General features: G+C 44.9%; 1 protein-coding gene across 1 annotated transcript; it reads left to right on the top strand.

Moving 5' to 3' along the window:
- Nucleotides 1-2,419: 2,419 nt before the first annotated feature.
- Smim20 (small integral membrane protein 20) lies at nt 2,420-13,875 on the top strand. Its single transcript, XM_090343744.1, has 3 exons — nt 2,420-2,673; nt 12,196-12,252; nt 13,298-13,875. Exons 1-3 carry the CDS (start codon nt 2,559-2,561, stop codon nt 13,333-13,335), a joined length of 210 nt encoding a protein of 69 aa, XP_090199870.1. The 5' UTR covers nt 2,420-2,558; the 3' UTR covers nt 13,336-13,875.
- The last annotated feature ends 4,668 nt before the right edge of the window (nt 13,876-18,543 follow it).

Below are 18,543 nucleotides of genomic sequence, written 5' to 3'. Positions count from 1 at the left end.
TATGGAAGCACTTCTTTGCAGGCCCAGTGAGTAGTAAATGAGGAAATTGGTGACAGTGATTGCTAGGGCAGGACTTGCTATTAGTCCTGCACTATTGAGGAGTACAAATAATCCTTGGATTTATAATTTATCCACGCATGCCAAGATGAGAGGTCATTTTCTGAAAGACATCAGAAGCTGTATCTAGGGAAAGCAAGTAGCAGTCACTCTGAGCCCCATATCTTCTGCTCCCACTAGACAGCAAAAACAAGAGGACAACAGATTGCTGTTCTAGTCATGACCACTTCTACCAGCACCTGAAAACAATCTGGCACCCTAGGCCTGGCTCCTCAAACCAGCTGAATTCAAGAAGCAGAATGAGTTCTCTTTGTGCCTCCATCAACCATGAAGTCTATGCATGAAGGAGACACACAAACAGAATTGGCTGGTTGAATTGATAGTTTAGGGACATTTTCAGTCCCTAAACAGTGTCTCCTCCAATAGCTCTAGCTTCTAATGCCCTCGTGTTCAAATCCAGTTTTCCAGTAGGGCTAGGATAGATGATGCTTGGGTCATGTAGAATATAATAAGCACTCAAGAATCCGCCTGCAAGGGAAAACCAGGGAAGCGCCAGGATTACTAGCAAGCAGATGTACAATAGTCTCATCAAAATATGAGCAATGAAAGCAATCCACTGTGACAATGTCACCTAGGAGGTAACAGGATACACATGGATACATTACAGACGCCACTAGAAAGATGCAACTAGTCTTCTCCCAGTCTGTGTCAACTAATACATGTACAGGAAGCTGGATCAGAGTGTTGATGTGTTTAACTCAGATCTGGGAAGAATTACAATGAAGACAGGAAGTCCTGCTTCCTTTGTGGACCAGGAGTGAGGAGAAGAGTGAGTCCCCATAGGGTAGTTAGGTGGCTCTTACCAGAAAAGATGGAAGTGGACGTGGGCTGCTGCACTGAGAAATGCAAACTCTACCTGAGCAGTTTCTATTGGGTGATATAAAGCACCGGTTCCTTCTATGCTGTGAAGTCTTTTCTCCTTAGCCAACAAGTGCTGCCTGAGGAGCAGCCGTCTCACCACACAGTCATCTTTCTTCCTCCCCTGCATTTCTGTAGCCCACAGGACCATATCACTCATTGATAACAAGCTGTGTTGATCTTGAGTTATCTTTTGGTGTATTTGTTCTATGGTAGGGATCTGGAGAGCAGGGGTCACATTGTATTTATCTGTGTCCCCCATAGCACTTTGCCTGGCAGTTTGGGGAATAGCAATTCATCCATTAATCTGCTGACAGATCAGACACATGATTTATATCTCTAGAGCCTTGGAAGCAGAGGGTATCTTGATCCAACTACAAAACTACCGAAAGAAAGAGGAAACCTATGTTGTCTCTCCAGCATTTCAGAAAGATCATTTCAGATCATTTCATTTCAGATCTTCTCAGGGCTAAATAATGCTACTGGGTTCAAGATAAATGTCCTCATTCCCCCCCCCCCCCAAGCTCAAGCTGCTGGAACCTTTTCTATTTATAAAAGATTGAATATAGGCCCAAGGAATCTTGGTTTCAGCTGCCCAGTTTCCCTGGCAGGTCATATTCAGTCATACCCATGTATAAATGGGACAGGTGCAGAGGTTGGAGGACGGCAGGCACAGGAAGAGGAGTCAGATGTCTGTCCTCACTAACTCCCATTCCAGGTCACAAGCTGGAGACCCAGGGTCGCATGGGTGGAACTGGCTTCTGGTGCTCTGCCCTCCCCTGGTCTTGTCTACTCGTCATCCTTACCGGTAACCTTGATATCCCAGCAGGGACGACGTGGTTATGTGCTGAGCAGAGGGAGAGACGAGGAGAGGGGGATGGGGAAACAGAGTCAGGAATGATATTCCTAGTGTGGTGGCTGAAAGGACGTTGCTCTCAGGCTGGTCTAGGTCCAGCAACCCTGCGACTTGGGTTACAGAAACACCTCGAAGGCCATCCTGGGCCAGGAGAGTTGCCCCTTTGTCCTTCATTCCCACAAACTGCCCAGTGACTCATCCCAAGCTATGCTGTCAGAGACAGAGGGCGCTTGTGACAGTCGCTAAATAACTAAATTAATGGGGGACAGAGGGGAAAGAATTGGAATAGGTGAGAGGCCCCATGGAGGGGGGAACCAGCTGTAGGGCAGGGAAGCAGGCAGAAAAGTAGAAGGAAGACAGGGCCACAAAAGCCTCACCTGCCACTTGCACCCAACCCTCGCTTCCCAGTGAGTGGCCCCTGAGACCACGCCCAAAGCTCCACCCCCTAGAGGCCACGCCCAACCAGAGGACGAGGCCCCGCCCAACCAAGCGATGCAGCCACGCCCCAAGCTCCACCCATTCCAGAGGCCACGCCCCAGTCTTGCTCGGAGACCACGCCTCTGGCTCGGTCTCCCTTGCCCTCACCACCCCCCCACCCCAGCCTCGAGGCCCGGAAGTAAAAGCCGCTCCGCCTCTTCCGACAAAGGGTCACGGCCCATTCGGCCGGAGAAGGGTATCGGAGCGTGCCGGGCCTTCCTAGGTCACCGCAGCTGCAGGCCTGGCCGTCATGTCGGTGTCCCGGAATCTGCGCACCGCGCTCATTTTCGGCGGCTTCGTCTCTCTGATCGGCGCCGCCTTCTACCCCATCTACTTCCGGCCCCTGATGAGGGCGGAGGAATACCGTGAGTGACCTCTGACCCCGCGCGGTGGCCTGGCTCCGTGGCCCCCCCACCCTCACGCACCCCCTCCCCCTGTCCCTGGGAGTTCCACGGGGTGCGGGGAGTCAGGCACGCCCGGGTCTCTTGTCTGCTTCGTGGCTCTGCCTGTCTGCCCTTCGGTGTTCCCATTGACGGTGACAAGCCAGGCGCCCCCTGCAAGGCTCAGGGACCGCGACGTGTAAGAAAGAAGCAGCCTGCACGTAGTAGGTCGTCAGGAAAGGCAGATGCACCCAGCTGTTACCACCGTGTGCCGGGTGAAAGCACATGAATGGGCACAGCGTCTAATCCCATTTTACGGAGGCGAGAACTGAGGCCCCGAAGCCTCATTGTAGAGGTTGTTCAAGGTCACACACACAGAGGGAGCGGAAAGGCATTTATGCCCCACCCAGGCCCGAATCTCCAAAAGCCTCCTCCAAACACCCAGGCTCAGACTAGGTGTGTAGGGAGAAGGCAGATGGGTGTCCTGAGATGAAAGGTGTTTTTATTTCACTTCATTTTCCACTCCCAAAGATATCTTTGCGCGGAAATATCTCAACCCTAAACTATTAACTTGGGTTTTTTCTTTTTAGTTCTTCCTCTCCTTTTTCCTCCGATCGTTTTTCAGATTCTGCTGGTTTCCTTCATTTTAAGTTGGTTGTGCCACATGACAATGGTGAATATCCTGGGAGTCATTTTCTTCCTTAATCATTCCAGTCCCATCATTCTAAAAGCCAAACTCTCCTTCCTTGAGACCTATACCTCAGTAAGGATTAGCACTTTGATACATCTGAAGCCATCTGTCAGAGACAAAATATTAGGCATTAGAGGCTCATTTTGTACTCCAGGAAACCTGAATCATCTTGAAGATGGAAAAGGGCCAGCCCTGTCCCTGGAGGGTATTAGCTGAGGCTGAAAGCTTGGTGATTTGAAGGCAAAAGCTCCATGTAAATGCTCTGCCCATTACAAAAACGCTGCTCACATTTGGTTTCTGGAGGGAGAGCCTTTTAAAGCTCACCTAGATTTCCTTGTAGCTTCTTTCCATCAGCCCAAACTGAGATGGCTTCCACCTTCTGCCTTCCAGCCTGGCTGCAATGCATCCTGTACAGATTTCAGATTCCGCATCTGGCAAGGAGACCACAGAGGGATAATGTGGGCCTCTGCAAAAGTCCTGTGCAATACATTTCCATCATCATTTTTCCCTCACAGAGGGCCCCAGGCTATTTTATTATGACTTCTAGAGTTGAACCTGGGACAAAGGGAATACTTCAGGTCCCATTAGCAAAATTTCTCTTATAGAGGCTAGATCAGTGGTTCTTAACTGAGGTGGGTACGGTATCTCCCTCCCCCCCCCATTTTGGGACAAGTGCCCTTATTTGGAGGCATTTTTTTTGCTTGTCACAGGAAAATGAAGGCAAGGAATGCACAGGATAAAATTCAGGATAAACGTTATGTAGGCACAGAGTTGTCTCCATGATGAAGAATTACCAGCCCCAGATGGGAGCTGGGCCTTGGTTGAGAAGCCAGCTCCGGTCAGATGGTCAAGATTAGATGTGTCTCCTGTCCCATGGGACATGTATGCCTGTCTGACAGGCTGTCTCGATTTCTTGAAATAGATCAATAAATGAACCCATTTTGGGGCGAACATTTTTTTAAATGTAATTTATACTTTATGCAATAACTACCATTTCTCTTTATTTATAGAGATATTTTTGAGACAGGGTCTCACTATGTAGTCTAGACTAGTCTCCAATTCAAAGTCCTCTTGCCTCAACCTTCCAAGTCCTGGGATTCCAGGAATGTGCCACCATTCCCAGCTGATGGGAAGCTATTGATGCCTACTCACTTATCTGGTTCTATTATGATTAATTGGGGAAACTTATCTGGGAGTCAGAGCTGATTCCTTAAGCAAGTAAACAATACTGAACAGCTACTTTCTAATCAAAAGATATTGGATACCTTTCTAAACATATTAAGCCACATAGTGTTCATAATAACCCTGTGTGGTAGTTGGTGAATCATCTTCATCACCATTGTAAACTGGAACAATTAAATAACTTGACAAGGACCCACAATTGAGGAGCCACAGATCTGGGATTTGAAGCAGTGTCTTTAATCCTAAATCATACTACCTCTAGAGGGCAGAAAAAAAGAGGTGAGGGGCCAGGAGTTTGGCCGAGTGGTAGAGTGCTTGCCTAGCATACACAAAGACCTGGGTTCGATTCCTTGGTGCCACATACATAGAAAAAAGCTGGAGGTGGTGCTTTGACTCAAGTAGTAAAGCACTAGCCTTGAGAAAAAGTCCAAGGACAGTGCTCAGGCCGTGAGTTCAAGCCACACAACTGGCAAAAAGAAAAAGGGGGGGAGAGTGAGGCTCAGCACCTTGCTAGATCAAAGACCGTGAGGCAAATTACTTCACCTCTCTGACCCCTTGGTCTACTTCCCCATCCATAACCATGGAGTTTACTGGATAGAATTTACAAGGTTAGTGGTGAATTAAATGAACTAATGGTTGCATACCAATTCCTCATGTAATCTATGTTAAGTGTTCCACAAAAACATTAAAAATAATAATAAGGAGCCCAGGGGCAGGGGTGTGGGAGATTGAAGCAGGTGCACAGATCTTAGGCTGGCTGTCCTGGCAGTGAACTGGGGCCCAGGTGCCTCGTTGTGTGCTTGAGATCAGGCCAGGGGGAACATGCTGGGTGGTCAGAGCTGCAATTTACTGCAGTGCTTTCTGCTGACAATCACTTAGCTGCTGTTCTTGTCATTGTTTCAAACCTGGATATTAGTGGTCATTTGGCTTCTGGCAGTGTTAGATACAACAGGATGGTCAGAATAGGTCTTTTCATTGTACTCTGCCTAACCTGTCCTAGCCCATGTGTCTCCCATGATGCTCTTGGCCTGGAGCTTATTGGTCCCAGGTCAGTCAGTCCTGCCACTCGTCACTAGGCACTGGTGGCCCATCTTTGCACACATTCTTCATTGATCTGCTTTTCTTTGTAGTTTCACTTTTCTTTCTGGAATACATCTGTTAGAATTTCTTTGGGAAACGTTTTGTTTGATAGGAACTGTGAATCCCTCCAGGTCTTTGGCTGTGGAAAAGGCTGTTGTCCTGTCATTCGTTCTTCACATTTGATCATCTAGCTGGCTTGATTAAAATACTTTTGCAATGTGCCATGTCCCCTGAGCCCAGCCAGTGGAGGGTTACCAAAGTGCTTGACAAGGACGGCAGTGGTGGCCCATCCTGTGCTGGCAGCTTGCTGTGCGTGGAGGGCCCCAGGAGGGCCGATGAAGAGGCTGGGTTTCTTTTGACCTCAGGGAGTAGTCACTGGCCTGAACTACAGTGGTAGTTGTGGGTCTAGGAGAGTAGTAAACTGCGGGGATGTGTACGGATAAGGGAGGGAGAAGAAAGGGGGTGGAACTGAGGAGGCTTTGGCCCCAGCAGCCAGAGCCTTGGTGGTGATCAGTACAAGAAGGCAGGGTTTAGGGGTGAGGACAAGCTAGGAATCTAGATGTGCCCAAAGGCAGTGGACTCACAGGTGTGGAGCACCAGGGCAGGTGTGGCCAGACTGTCACTGGGCATGTCTGGTTAGGGCAGGAAGAGCCAAACTGGCCCAGTCCAGAGGGCAGTGAGTGCCAGAGTGTGAGGGTTTCAGGAAAGGCCTGCAGGAGAAGAGGAGTGGCCACAGAGGTGGCCTTAAAGCCTCCAGGGTATACTGTCACAAGTCCCTGGAAGACTGGGTGGTGAAGGGGGAGTGGTCTGGAGGCAGAAGGGATGTGGCCACTTGGAGACTGAGAAAGAGCAGTGAAATTACATATTGTATTTAACAAAAAGATAAAAATGTTAGTTACTGAGGCCAGGAATTTGACCTAGTGGTTAAGAGTGCTTGCCTAGCATGCACAAAAACCTGGGTTCAATTCCTCGGTACTACATACATAGAAAATTGCTGGAAGTGGTGCTGTGGCTCAAATGGTAGAGTTCTAGCCCTGAGAAAGCCCAAGGACAGTGCCTAGGCCTTGAGTTCAGTCCCCATGCCTGGCCAAAAGAAAAAAAAAAAATGTTGGCTATTTTGTTCATGTTTGCAGTGATTTTTTTGCCCCACTTTAGTGGGGCAAAAAGATAGTAACCAATTAACCTATTAAACTGTGTATTTAACGTTGGCTGTTGGCGAGAAGCACAGGAAGGAACATTTGCAGTAGATCAAGGGTTCTGGGGGGAGATCAGTTTGGGCTGGAAAGGAGGGGAAGAAAGAAGAGCCCAGACAGATGGCACTGGGAAGAAGACAGCCCTCAGAGGGGGCGTGGCAGGCTGGGAGCTCAGGTGCCCACTAGAGCCTCAGAAGGAGGCAGGGTACCTCTTCTGGGGAAGGACCCGTCTGGGTGTAGTTCAACATGGCTTTGAAGCTGTCAAGGCCTAAGTGTTGTCTGTGATAGCTTCTGTTTCCTGTGACTTCTCTCCAAGTGGGAAGCACAGTGGAAGATGGTCTCTCTCTGTTCCTGGGCAGCTGCAGAGGCCCCTCTGCCTGAGCCTCTACCTTCCAGCTGCTCCTTAGGCTGCTGTCAGTCCTCCCTGCTGGCTTCCCTATACACTTTTCTGCACTGGACATGAGCCATAGCCAGAAGCCCATGACCTGTACACATTTCTGTACTGGACATCAGCCATAGCCAGAAAGTCACATCCACAGTTCTTGGAAGGGCAGGACTGAGGACTTGGTTTCTAGCAAAAACAAGATTTGGAGCTAAAGGCCTGATAAGGAAGAAGCCCAGGTCATGTAGGCCCCCAAATAGGTCACTTTGGACCCTTCAGCTGGGCCAGCCTGGGTGTGGTGAGGATGAGGATCAGTCTCTGCTAGGAAGATCCTGCAGGCAGCAGAAATGAGGAGGGATGCTCAGTAAGAGAGCCAAGGTGACCTTCTACAGTGGCCCCTGCTCACTAGTCTGCCTCACTGGATGGCATGTCTGCATTCAGTATGATGTACAGCGCTTCCCATCCACAGCCTTGCACTTTATAAGTTCTCTTGGATTACAAGGTCAGTGCTAGGATTACAAGGTGGTTGGCTGTGGCCAGCGATGTAGAACCAGGGGTTTGGAACTCTTTTGCTGTGATACAACTTTTACTTACATCTTTTTGCACAGCATGGTTTGTGAGGTGGGCACATTTAGGGAAGGCCAAGTGACATTAGAAGCCTGACCTGTCTTTGTATCCTAGAACTAACTACATGATGATCCTGCATCTGTGTGGCTGTTTAAATGGTATATGTCGCGGGCCTTTCAATCAGCTGGTAAAACAAGACAGTCAGATCATGTCTGTGACCTCATTCATTTTTATTTGAGTTAGGTGTGCAGAAGCAGGAGAACACAGAGTTTTGTCAGAAGAGGTTTGAACTCATTCATTCTTCTCATTTAAATGATTGTCCAGTGTCACTTAGCACACTAATTACTGGGTACACATTGGACCCTGACTCCTTTGCCTGCTTAATGCCTTTAGGACAGCGAGGAACGTGTAATAGGCAGCAAGGCGCAAGCTTAACACAGATGAGTGAGCTGGCAGGAGATTCCTGTTCTGTTCAGTTACGTTTCCACTGAAAGTGTGGTGCCTGCCCAGCGGAATGTGGCTACAAGATGCCACCTGATGGGGAGGTGATGCCTGCTTGTAAAGGCAATTTCCCTCTTTCATGCTGGGTGCTCTGGAGACACTTCTATCTTTTGCCACGTTTCTCCAATGAAACGTGGAGACAGTCTTAGGTCTGGTTTTCTAACTGGATTCAACCAGACTCTAGGGTTGGAGCAGCAGTGTCTGTCTGCCATGCTGTGAGCCAGGGATTCAGTATCCATTGGCCCTTCAGACATGATGGAGCTGTGATGTGGTGTGGTGTGGTATGGTGTGGTTTCTCCTCGGCCTCTGGTTCATACCTGCTGTGCTGACCATGTGGTTCCCAGCAGCCAGCAATGCACACATGTCATTGTGGTCACTGATTCCCCTCTGCCAGCTGGCTCATCCCTGTTGTTACAGCTGTGTGGGCTCCTCAGCCAGCTGCTGACAGTTGCTCCTTCCTCCCCTCAGCTCCTGGCTCACACCTGCTGTTCTGACCATGTGCTGTCCACCCCTGTCGTGGTGGCTATGTGTCCCCTCAGCCTGGGCTTCTCAGTCAGCGTTGTGACCACGGGGCCTCCCTCAGCTGAGGTTTATATTTGCTGTATGGTCGGTCCCTCTCTGTCACTGCTTCACCCCTGGCCGTTGTGGTCAGTGGTTCCCCTGAGGTGTGGCTCACATCTACCAGCAACACACATCAAGTTCTGGGTTTCCCTGTAGCAGAGTTTGTGTCTGGATGCTAGCAGCACAGGGGTAGCTTTTTCTCAAAAATGGTATTTGCTGTTTTCAGCAACCATAGATACCTAGAAAGTCTCGTGGACCAGCCACAATGTTGCTGCACTTTCTTACATGTACGGTTTGCATTTGGCTATTTTTTCATATTAAGAAAAACTCCAAACTGATGCCAAAGACCCAGGAAAAGTAAATCATTTCTTATATTCCCTCCACCTAGACTTACCAGTTACTAACATATCGCACATTTTGCTGTCTTTCCTAATAGAGACTAACGTCCATGTGTGTCCTCATATACACACATAATTACGTGTGTGTTGCAGTCATTACTGTTGTTTTGTTGAACTGAAGACACTGCAAGCTTTTATCCCTAAACACATGAGCCTGTATTCTGGAGAAAAGGACAGGTCTCACCTCATCCCAGTCTGGTGGTGCAGTGCAGGAAGCTTAGTACTGATAGATAATGCGGTTATCTAATATACAGTCCCCACCTGCTTTCACCATTTGTCTCAATTACTTCAACCGTGAGTTCTTTTATTTCCACTGCTCATTGGCAGGACGATGGAGGAGCTGTATTCCGGAGGAAGAACTGGGTACCAGCTACTCTCTGCTTATTTATTTTAGCTTGCTTCCTGCTGGGGCTTCTAGAACACCCGCAAAACGCCATTGTAAAACTGCCTGGAAACTGGTTTTCAGTGTACTGTGAGGAGCATAGAAATAACTGCATTTCTTTCCATGTCTGTCAATGTTAAATTCAGTAAAATGGCACATGCTGAATTTATTTCCTACTGTGGACATAAAGTGTAAGGATGAATTGTCATTTCCAAAAACTTAAGAATTAGAAGGTTGATTCTTTTACTACCATGGCCAAATCAGTCCACCCTTATGTATGAACCTCTTTAATATTGTACCTTCACCCTTTGACTAGAGGTAAAGATTCTCAATTAAAACTACAAATCAAAGCACTGCCTTAGCACCAGGGGGCAGAGTTGGGCTTGCTGAGACACTGGAGCAGGGAATTTTCTAACTCAGTGGCCCATGGCTGGCTTTTAATTTTCTCATGCTCAGGACTGAAGTCAGTAATTAGCTATTGGTTCATGTAGTCACAGAGTGGGAACCCTGGCTTCCACCATCACTCTTTTCCCAAAAGATGTATATATCTGCCAGTTCTGTAGTGATAGTAGGGCAGAAACTTGTCAACTTCATCAAGATGTGCTGGCTAAATCCCAGGAGACTGGTTCTTAGCATATTCTGCAGTCACAAATAATGTGTCTTTGTGCTGTCATGAATTTACATAAGACTGCCTTGACCTTACTGTGTTTATTAAACATTAATGGATTAAAGAACCAGCGGGATGTAGATAGGATGCTAATATCTGGTTATCACTTGATAAGAACTGGTTTAAATTGCCTGTCCAGGCCAAACTACAGGGGTGATTGCATCAGGACCAGGATTAAAGGAGATTACAGTGTGTTTAAAACAAATCCCCCACCTCTCTCCTACCTCATTAGCAATTAGCAAGGAAATATGCAGACAGGGATTCCTTTCTCTTCACTCTTCCCTGCTGCCTCACAAGAGATTAGAGCACAATTCAGCATTCTTTCAGCATTCTGTTCCACCATCTAAAGCAAAGCAGCTTTCAGTGTTCTGGTAACATGCCAGTATCTTCAGCTTCCTAGAGAACATGTTTGGTTCACCAGGATGAGTGATTTTCTTAAATCTGTATGTCTAACATGTTCTCTGACTGTACTGTCCATTATTTCCTAAAACTCATCCATCAGTCTTCTTCCTCAGTATCAGGTCTAGAATATTATGGCGATTTCTGTTCCTGGCATGACTGATGACAGCATGGCCTTCCACTAAGTATTTGAGATATCCATACTCGTGAGTCTTACATTTGGTAGTGTGAGATGCTCAGGCCTCCCTCCAAGAACTTATTTTAAGTCTCACCAGGGGAGAACACTGTTTCAGAAGTCTAGCACCTTCAAGGCTCTGTACCAGCCTCTTGACTTGGGAGAAGTCTTGCCATGGCTTGACTGCTCTTTACCTATTGCTTTCAGCCATTTTCCATAATCAGCCTCATTATGTTCTGTCTTTCTATCCTTAGAATTGGATATCAAAAGTCCCCAGATCTCCATGGCCAGTGTTTTATTTGTCAAATCAAAAGTGAGCATTGATACAACTACCAAGCAGGTTATTTAGGAGTGACTTTCTAGCACATCACTGGAAAACCTTGTTGGGTGAATATCGGAGTTGGCAGAACCTAGTTCTGGTACCTTTGTGCCTGTGTAACTTTATGAGACTCCAGGGGCCAAAATAAAGAAAATGGCCTAGCATTAAATAAGAGCTAAATGTGGACTTAAAGAAACACTGCCCGTCTGGTTAAAACAAAGCTCTGATTACAACATTTAATTACTATAATTTAGTAGTAAACATCCTTTGGCTCCAACTATTTCTTCTAACAGGCTGCCATTTGTTTGTCAAGATACTTAAAATAATGTCTTTGTTGTCACAGGCCTCGGGTTTGTTCTAAAGCACTTAGAAAGCCCACAGTCATAAAATGCTCAATTTCTCTTGGCCCTGGCCTGGTGGACTTCTCCAAAGAGACTGGGTTAGCTGCTGTAGCTATAGCCTGTGTACTAATTGGCACAACACCTGCAATCAATTAGGGAAGCTTCAATTACCCAAACCAAAGCCACCCACCCAAAGATTCATTTTCTGCTCTATTTCCTATCAAAAACATAGCATATTTAGCTCTGAGTCCAGTCCTTCAGTGGAGTGCGTTTTAAACATAGAAATGTCATCATTTTCTTGTTAATTGTATTCATTCCTTCATTTCAGCAGTCTTCCACTCATATCCCGCCCACCACTTCTTCAGAATTGTTCTTTTCTGTTGTTTTGTTGCCTTTCCAAAATGCTGAGCTCACAGGAAAAAGATGTTAGTTGGAGCTTTTCAAGTATAGCTTTCTTTATTTTATTGAAAATACTCAATTTTTTTTGCACTATAGGCTCTAGCTTCCACAACCTGAAAGCTTTGAGTGATGGAGTCTCTGAAATTAATAATTTTCATAAGTACGGTCTGTGTCATTGGCCCATGTAAATGCAGTTTTGTGCTTCCTCCCTCCCCTCCTCCAATGATCACTCCTCTTTCTAAAGTGTAATTATTCTATTGTGTTTCTTAGAGAAAGAACAAGCGATAAATCGGGCTGGGATTATTCAAGAAAATGTGCAGCCACCAGGTAAACTTAAAAAAAATCAAAACAAGATCTAATGTACTCATATGTTATGTGGTTTGTATGTGTTTGCTTTTTAGTTTAGAAACATGATATTGCTCTTTACTCTGTAGTTATTGCCACTTTCTATGTGCTATCCAAAATTTTGTTTTAATATTTTATTACAGAATACTTTTTTGCAAGTTCCTCTTTTGCACTTGGTAAGTGGGCACAAAATGGGACAAGTGTGTAATTAAATATGAAGTGTGAATAGCTGTTTTGCAGATTTATTTACCAAGCACCTAGTTAAACACCCCCCCCCATGGGAAACTGGTATTTACTGTGAGCTTTTTTTTTTCTTTATTAACGTTGATTTTTACATCATATTTTAAATGACAGGTTTAACAAATGAGTGTTCAAGAAGGGAATCTCTGTTTACAATCACTGGGACTTAGTATTTAGAACTAAGGGTTTGTATGTCATAGAAACATATTAATTTTAGAAAATAAAACATGTCTATAGAGTCATAGGTTTTATATCTATATAGTTATGTTTATATTTCCATTACCATTTGTGCAGTACTGGGGCTTGAACTCAGGAACTGGATGTTGTCCCTGACCTTATTTTTGCTCAAGCCTTCTACTACTTGAACCCCCTTATGTGTTATTTTAATTGATGTGGGATTCAACTTTATACACAAGCTCTAACATCCCTTTATGGCTGAGTTGATCCTTCCTTCAAGATGATTCAAGTTGGCTGAGACAGAGAAGTTTTCAGCTTATGAATCAAAACTCTTTAATCTGTGGCAGCATCTTACTTATTTCTTAATGAGGCCAGATATGTACCTTCTATTAGGGGACAATTTCAGAGCCATTTCAAGGTCTCTCTTAGCCACCATTGCTTTCTGATCCTTTCATTTGGTCCCAGAAGATCCCCTGACCCTCTGTGCCTCTCGTTTAACTACAAGGAAGCTGCACAACTCATTTCCAGTGTTGTTCTGTTTGTCTGGTGATGAGGGAAGTGCTAGGACATTTAAAACTGAATTTTGTTTTATTTCCATATCTCCTCATAGGGTTGAAAGTGTGGTCTGATCCATTTGGCAGGAAATGAGGAGACTGTCACCGTGTGCAATTATAAAATGGCCTTTGTCCTGCCTTGCACACTGCATCATCAAGCACGCTGGATCACTTGCTGTGCAAGGGTGGCTGGGAGGAGAACTCAAAACAGCACCTGTAAGCCACTGGTAATGAGACTGCATAAAGCTGAACTTCCCTTCTCAAATACCAAGTGACCCTGAAATGGATGACTCTGGGAAGGCCTTGTGAGTCCGTCAATTTTCTACAGTTAGACGTGGCTTGTGAGACTGCTTGTGGGGAGCGGATGAAGGCCTGGGCCTGCCTCACCACTTTTTACATACCCCTCCCCACCGAGCCGAGCTGCAACGTTTCAGTTGCTGAAGCCCTTGAGGACAAAGTGCTCTGTGCTGTTTAAGAAGACACAGTTTGTTTTAACTGCCTCTTTTGGAAGATGGCTTTATGTTGGAAAGTGAGTGAGTGGAAGCAGGTGGGAATGGACAGGGCGCACAGTGGAGAGCAGTGGTGAGTTCTCAGCAGTGAATGTACAGATTAAAACGATTCCTTTTACTCTGCAGTGCTGTGCTTTTTCTCTCCCTCTCCCCCCGAAATGAGTGCTTTGTCAGCTATAGTACCCAGAAGTATTATTTGCCTAGATTATATTTGGCCAGGTTATTTATGTAGTGTTCATCTATTCTAAAGGTAAATAGCATAATATTTGTCTCAACAAATATTGAATTCCATTTCTCTACCAGGGAAACAAATTTTGCCACTGCTTTTCCTTTTCTTCGCTTTCGTAGCCCCTTTCTAGGTCATTTACTTCTACAGAGATATCTTCATTTTGTATCAGAGTGACTTGCATGTGGGATAGATTCCCCTTAGATGAGCTGTGTGGTGACATCATTTGATTACTGTGAACTTAGTGTTTTCTTAACAGATAACTTGCCTAATTATGCAGTTACTGTCAGAAAGAAATAAGATTGATAGTTTCAAAACAAAAAAATCATTTTTTTCATATATTTTTTATCATAATTATTAGAAGGGTTACATTATATTCACCAGATAGAAGGTGCATTACTTCACAAACATTGATACCCTTTCTCATGTCTTGGTCCCCATTTCCCTCTCCCCACCCCCGCCCCAAATCATTTTTTAAAGGTATTCACTAATGTTTAATTGACCATTAGCCTAATAGGGGAAGTGGTCTAATTAGGGGTACATTTGCCCACTGTTTTCCTCCAAGGAGTCACCAAGAGCTTATGTCACTTAGCTTCTGCAGATGTTTAATTGAGTTTTCCTAGGACATAGGCAAGTGCCTGGTAACATGCTTTGGAATCGGTCCAGGCTAGGATGGCTGGCTTTGAAAGGAGAACCATGGCTATGCTGGAGGGGACAGACCCAGATTGCCTCCTGAGTGGGCTCTTTGTCCAGGGCCTGCCCAGGCATGGTCCACCTCCTTGCCAGGATGAAGGGGCTGTCTGTGCTGCTTAGTTGCCTTGATGGATGAGTCTTCATGTTGTCAGACTGCTGTCCGCACTTGACAGAAGCCAGATTGTAAGAGGCACTGTTCATGAGGATTGACTGAGAGCCTTGCCCCTCTCCAGAAATCCCACGGGCACACCGAGATGAATAATAGAAGCACTTTTAGGAAACAGAGTTAGACAGTTGATTATGTCTGTTGGCTTTTAATTTGATGATTTGTAGTAGAGGACGTTTGTCACATGCGTTGGATCCCAGAGCACTTCCTGCAGGCTGCCTTCTGGGGCTTGTGATTAGCTCAAGCCTTCTGGGGAGACTTTCAGACCAATGGTTCAACTATTTGGTCTCTTGAAAATGTATCAGAGCTCCACGCAATTCTGTATATATGGGTTATTTTCTTTTTTCTTTTTTGTTTTTGTTTTTGTGCTAGTCCTGGGGCTGGCCTGAGCAGTTTTTTGTTCAAGGCTAGAGCTCTACTATTTTAACCATCGTTCCACTTGCAGCTTTTTGGTGGTTAATTAGAGGCAAGAATTTTATGGACTTTCCTGCCTAGGCTGGCTTTAAACCTTAATCCTCAGATCTTAGCCTCTTGGGTGGGATTACAGGTGTGAGCCACCAACACTGGGTTCATTTAGGCTATCTCTATATATTTCTTTATAAAGTTACTTTGCCTCAAGTACTTTGTTATAGTAATGAAAATTACTATAATGGATATTTTATGCAAGCCAAGGAAAGTATCTGGCATGCAGATATGCAGTGAGTGAATGAAAAAGATTTGTAATTGAAAAGACTACACACATATTTGAAAGATGATATGGTTTGGGTGCAATTTGTATAGGGAGATGGTTATACTGTGGGTTTTACCTGTCCTGTGTCCTTCTACCTGGTGTGGGCTTGGCACATAGTAGGCTCTCTGTCAGTATTGATGCATTGAATGATCAATTGAGAGAATGAATGATGAACGAGGGGTCTGGTAGTTGGGGCCATGTGGCAGACACCCTGAAATATCAAGCTGATAATTTTGGTTTTACTTAGAAGACATGGAGTATTTTCAGAAGGAAGTTTTCTGCAAACTTTAAAACCAAGTGTATTGGCTTAAATATGGCGTATTTAAACCGACTCACATTAAAGACTTGGTCCCAATTGGTAGATCCAATCATTGAGAGGTGATTGGATCGTGAGTTCTCTGAGCTAATCCATGTTTTTGTCCACTGATGGATTCATAATTCAGAGATGTTATTAGAAGGTGATGGAAACTTCTGGTGATAGACCTCGTTGGAGAAGTGAGAGGCTGGAAGATGTGCCTTTCCAATGACTGAGTGCTAATCCCTAAAAACAGAGACACGGCCAGGGAATGGCAGCTGAATCACCCTTGCCGGTTTTTCCCTGCTGACCTCTGTCAGCCACATATCTTTACACTTAAGACTCAGCTAGCTGTGATTGCCTGAGCATTTTAGGGAGAAATTAGAACTCACTGCTCCCTGAGGATCTTTCATAGGGACTCTAAAGTGGTCTTTTCCAGGGGTTCTATCACCACAGAGAGTAAAATAAGATTATGAAGATTATGACAGTACATCATCCAGAGTCGTTTGGTTGCAAGTGACAAAAACAAAAAAACCCCAAATGACTGAAAGACTTCACATACATAATTGAAGACTCGAGAGTCATAGCCATTTTTTGTCACAATCATTTGCAAACAAAAATAATTATGCCAACATTTATAGCCCTAAAAATATCCCTCTTCTGGAACTCACGACAAAAATGATAACCTTAAGTATATTTTATTTATTTTTTAATTGTAAAGTTGGTGCACAGAGTTAAGTATACTTTTACATACACAAATTCACAGAACTATATAGATTTGCTGGACGGCCCATGATATAGTCATTTTATGTTATGCTTACACTGTACTTACTTTTTCCTGTTTTTTTTAATTTTTTGTGAGCATGTGCTATTTATGAAGTGCATATATTGAATGTACATATAGATCCATCTTATATATGCTTATTTGTGCATACATATGTTCTACAGCATTAATGATCTTAAAATACAGTCAGGTACTGATTGCCACAAACTCATCTATGTGTTAAACATTTATTGTGGACATAAAACAACAAAACAACTTATACCCAGAGGGCTCAGGAAAGTCATTTTGTATATATTAGACAGTCAAGATTTATCTTGTCCTGGGCCAAAGTGTGGCCTAGTGGTAGAGTGCTGGCCTAGCATGCATGAAGCCCTGGTACCACATACTCAGAAAAAGCTGGAAGCGGTACTGTGGATCACATGGCAGAGCAAAGTGGCCAAGGACAGTGTTCAGCCCTGAGTTCAAGTCCTAGGACTGGCCAAAAAAAATTTTTTTTATCTTGTCCTGATAGATACCTTCCTCATTCTTTGCCCAACAATAGTTTTACCATTTCATAGAAACATCTCCTCCCCCAGGCTCCTCACTTTTGCTCATCTCTCTCCCGTTCCGTCTCTGCTATGAGTGGCACTAACTTCATCCACATTTGGAAGAGAGACCTGGTCCAAGTTTGGCCATTCAGAACACTGGGCACATTCCTGGCCACAAGAATTGGATCCCGGATGGGCAGGTGCTATTAGGCTTGTCTGTTGGTTTCTGTGGTTTGTCTAGAGGAAGGTCTCTTGTTCACATGTTTGTTGTTGTGGGTATCCCACCTGGCAGAACCAATCTGTAGACAGTAGACTGAGGTCTAGAACCAGCAGAAGACAGGTGCTGAGTCCTGATAATTTTCACGCCTCTTGGATTCACTTGTTTCTCAAGCCAAGATACCGTCACATTGATAAACAGAGCTAGTAAAATTCCTTTTGCCTCCATCTCGATTGCTTTCTTGTCATTGGCAGCTAAAACAGTTTTGACATGGCATCTCAGTTCTACATTTTACATTGTTCATTTTTCTGAAATGCATTCCACATGGTGTTTCCACTTTCAGTAAAGATGTTAAACATGACAGCCCTCTCCTTAAGACTTTGGGCTTGTTATTGGACAGTCATGTCTAAGGAACTGTTGGTGTGGGCTAGCCACCTGGCCTTTGTGGTGAGGGCCGTGGTGTATGGTGGCATTTCTGGTTTCTTTATCTCTGCCATGCTGCCCAGCTGTGGAGATCAGGCTCTGCCTTCTCTAGTTTGCTGCTCTAAAAAGCCTCAGAGACTGGAAAGCCTTTCACCCCCGTGCTGGAATCTGGCATCACATGAAAAGAAACGCTTCTAATGTGTACTTGGGCACTCCAATGGATAATTGCAATGGTATGGGGACATTTTGGCCACTCCCAAGAGGCTTTTTGTTGTTGTCGTTTTTTATATTTGCTTTCTGTTTCTGCAGTATTCTGGATGGATGAGGTTTCCTGATGTTTCTGTTGACTGTGGGCTTCTCTTGTTTGTTTAACAAGTTTTTCCCACTGAAGGACTATACCTTGGAAAGAAGAGTTAGGATTGGAATGTTGTATAATTTCCTTCATTTTCCTCAGAGGAGGAAGTACACGCAGCAGTCCTCTGAATCGCAGGCTGCCCTTTACCTAATTTTGCTTTTTTTTTTTTTTTCTAAAATAGCCACTGTATTTTTCAGCCTTTTAATAACATACAGTGTTGTGCGAGGGCGGGATTGTTAGAGGGATCGTTTACTTAGGGCAGATGTGGAATCGATTTGAGTCCATGTGAGTTGTCGGTATCTGCACTTTCCCGCTAAGTGTGTGCTCGCTAGAATACATTGGAGCCATTAGGCTTCATAAATGCAAGGCTGGACTAT

Source organism: Megascapheus bottae, chromosome 13, assembly GCF_031878675.1.
Source record: "Megascapheus bottae isolate mThoBot1 chromosome 13, mThoBot2.hap1, whole genome shotgun sequence".
NCBI classification, from domain to species: domain Eukaryota; kingdom Metazoa; phylum Chordata; class Mammalia; order Rodentia; family Geomyidae; genus Megascapheus; species Megascapheus bottae.
This window is presented reverse-complemented; position numbering and strand designations above follow the sequence as displayed.

What these genes read in the sequence shown, in the direction of transcription:
- Smim20 (XM_090343744.1), top strand. Translation starts at nt 2,559, where the DNA reads ATGTCGGTGTCCCGGAATCTGCGCACCGCGCTCATTTTCGGCGGCTTC. An exon ending in GATGAGGGCGGAGGAATACC is followed by an intron (nt 2,674 to 12,195) that starts GTGAGTGACCTC and finishes TGTGTTTCTTAG; the next exon opens with AGAAAGAACAAGCGATAAAT. An exon ending in AGAAAATGTGCAGCCACCAG is followed by an intron (nt 12,253 to 13,297) that starts GTAAACTTAAAA and finishes ATCTCCTCATAG; the next exon opens with GGTTGAAAGTGTGGTCTGAT.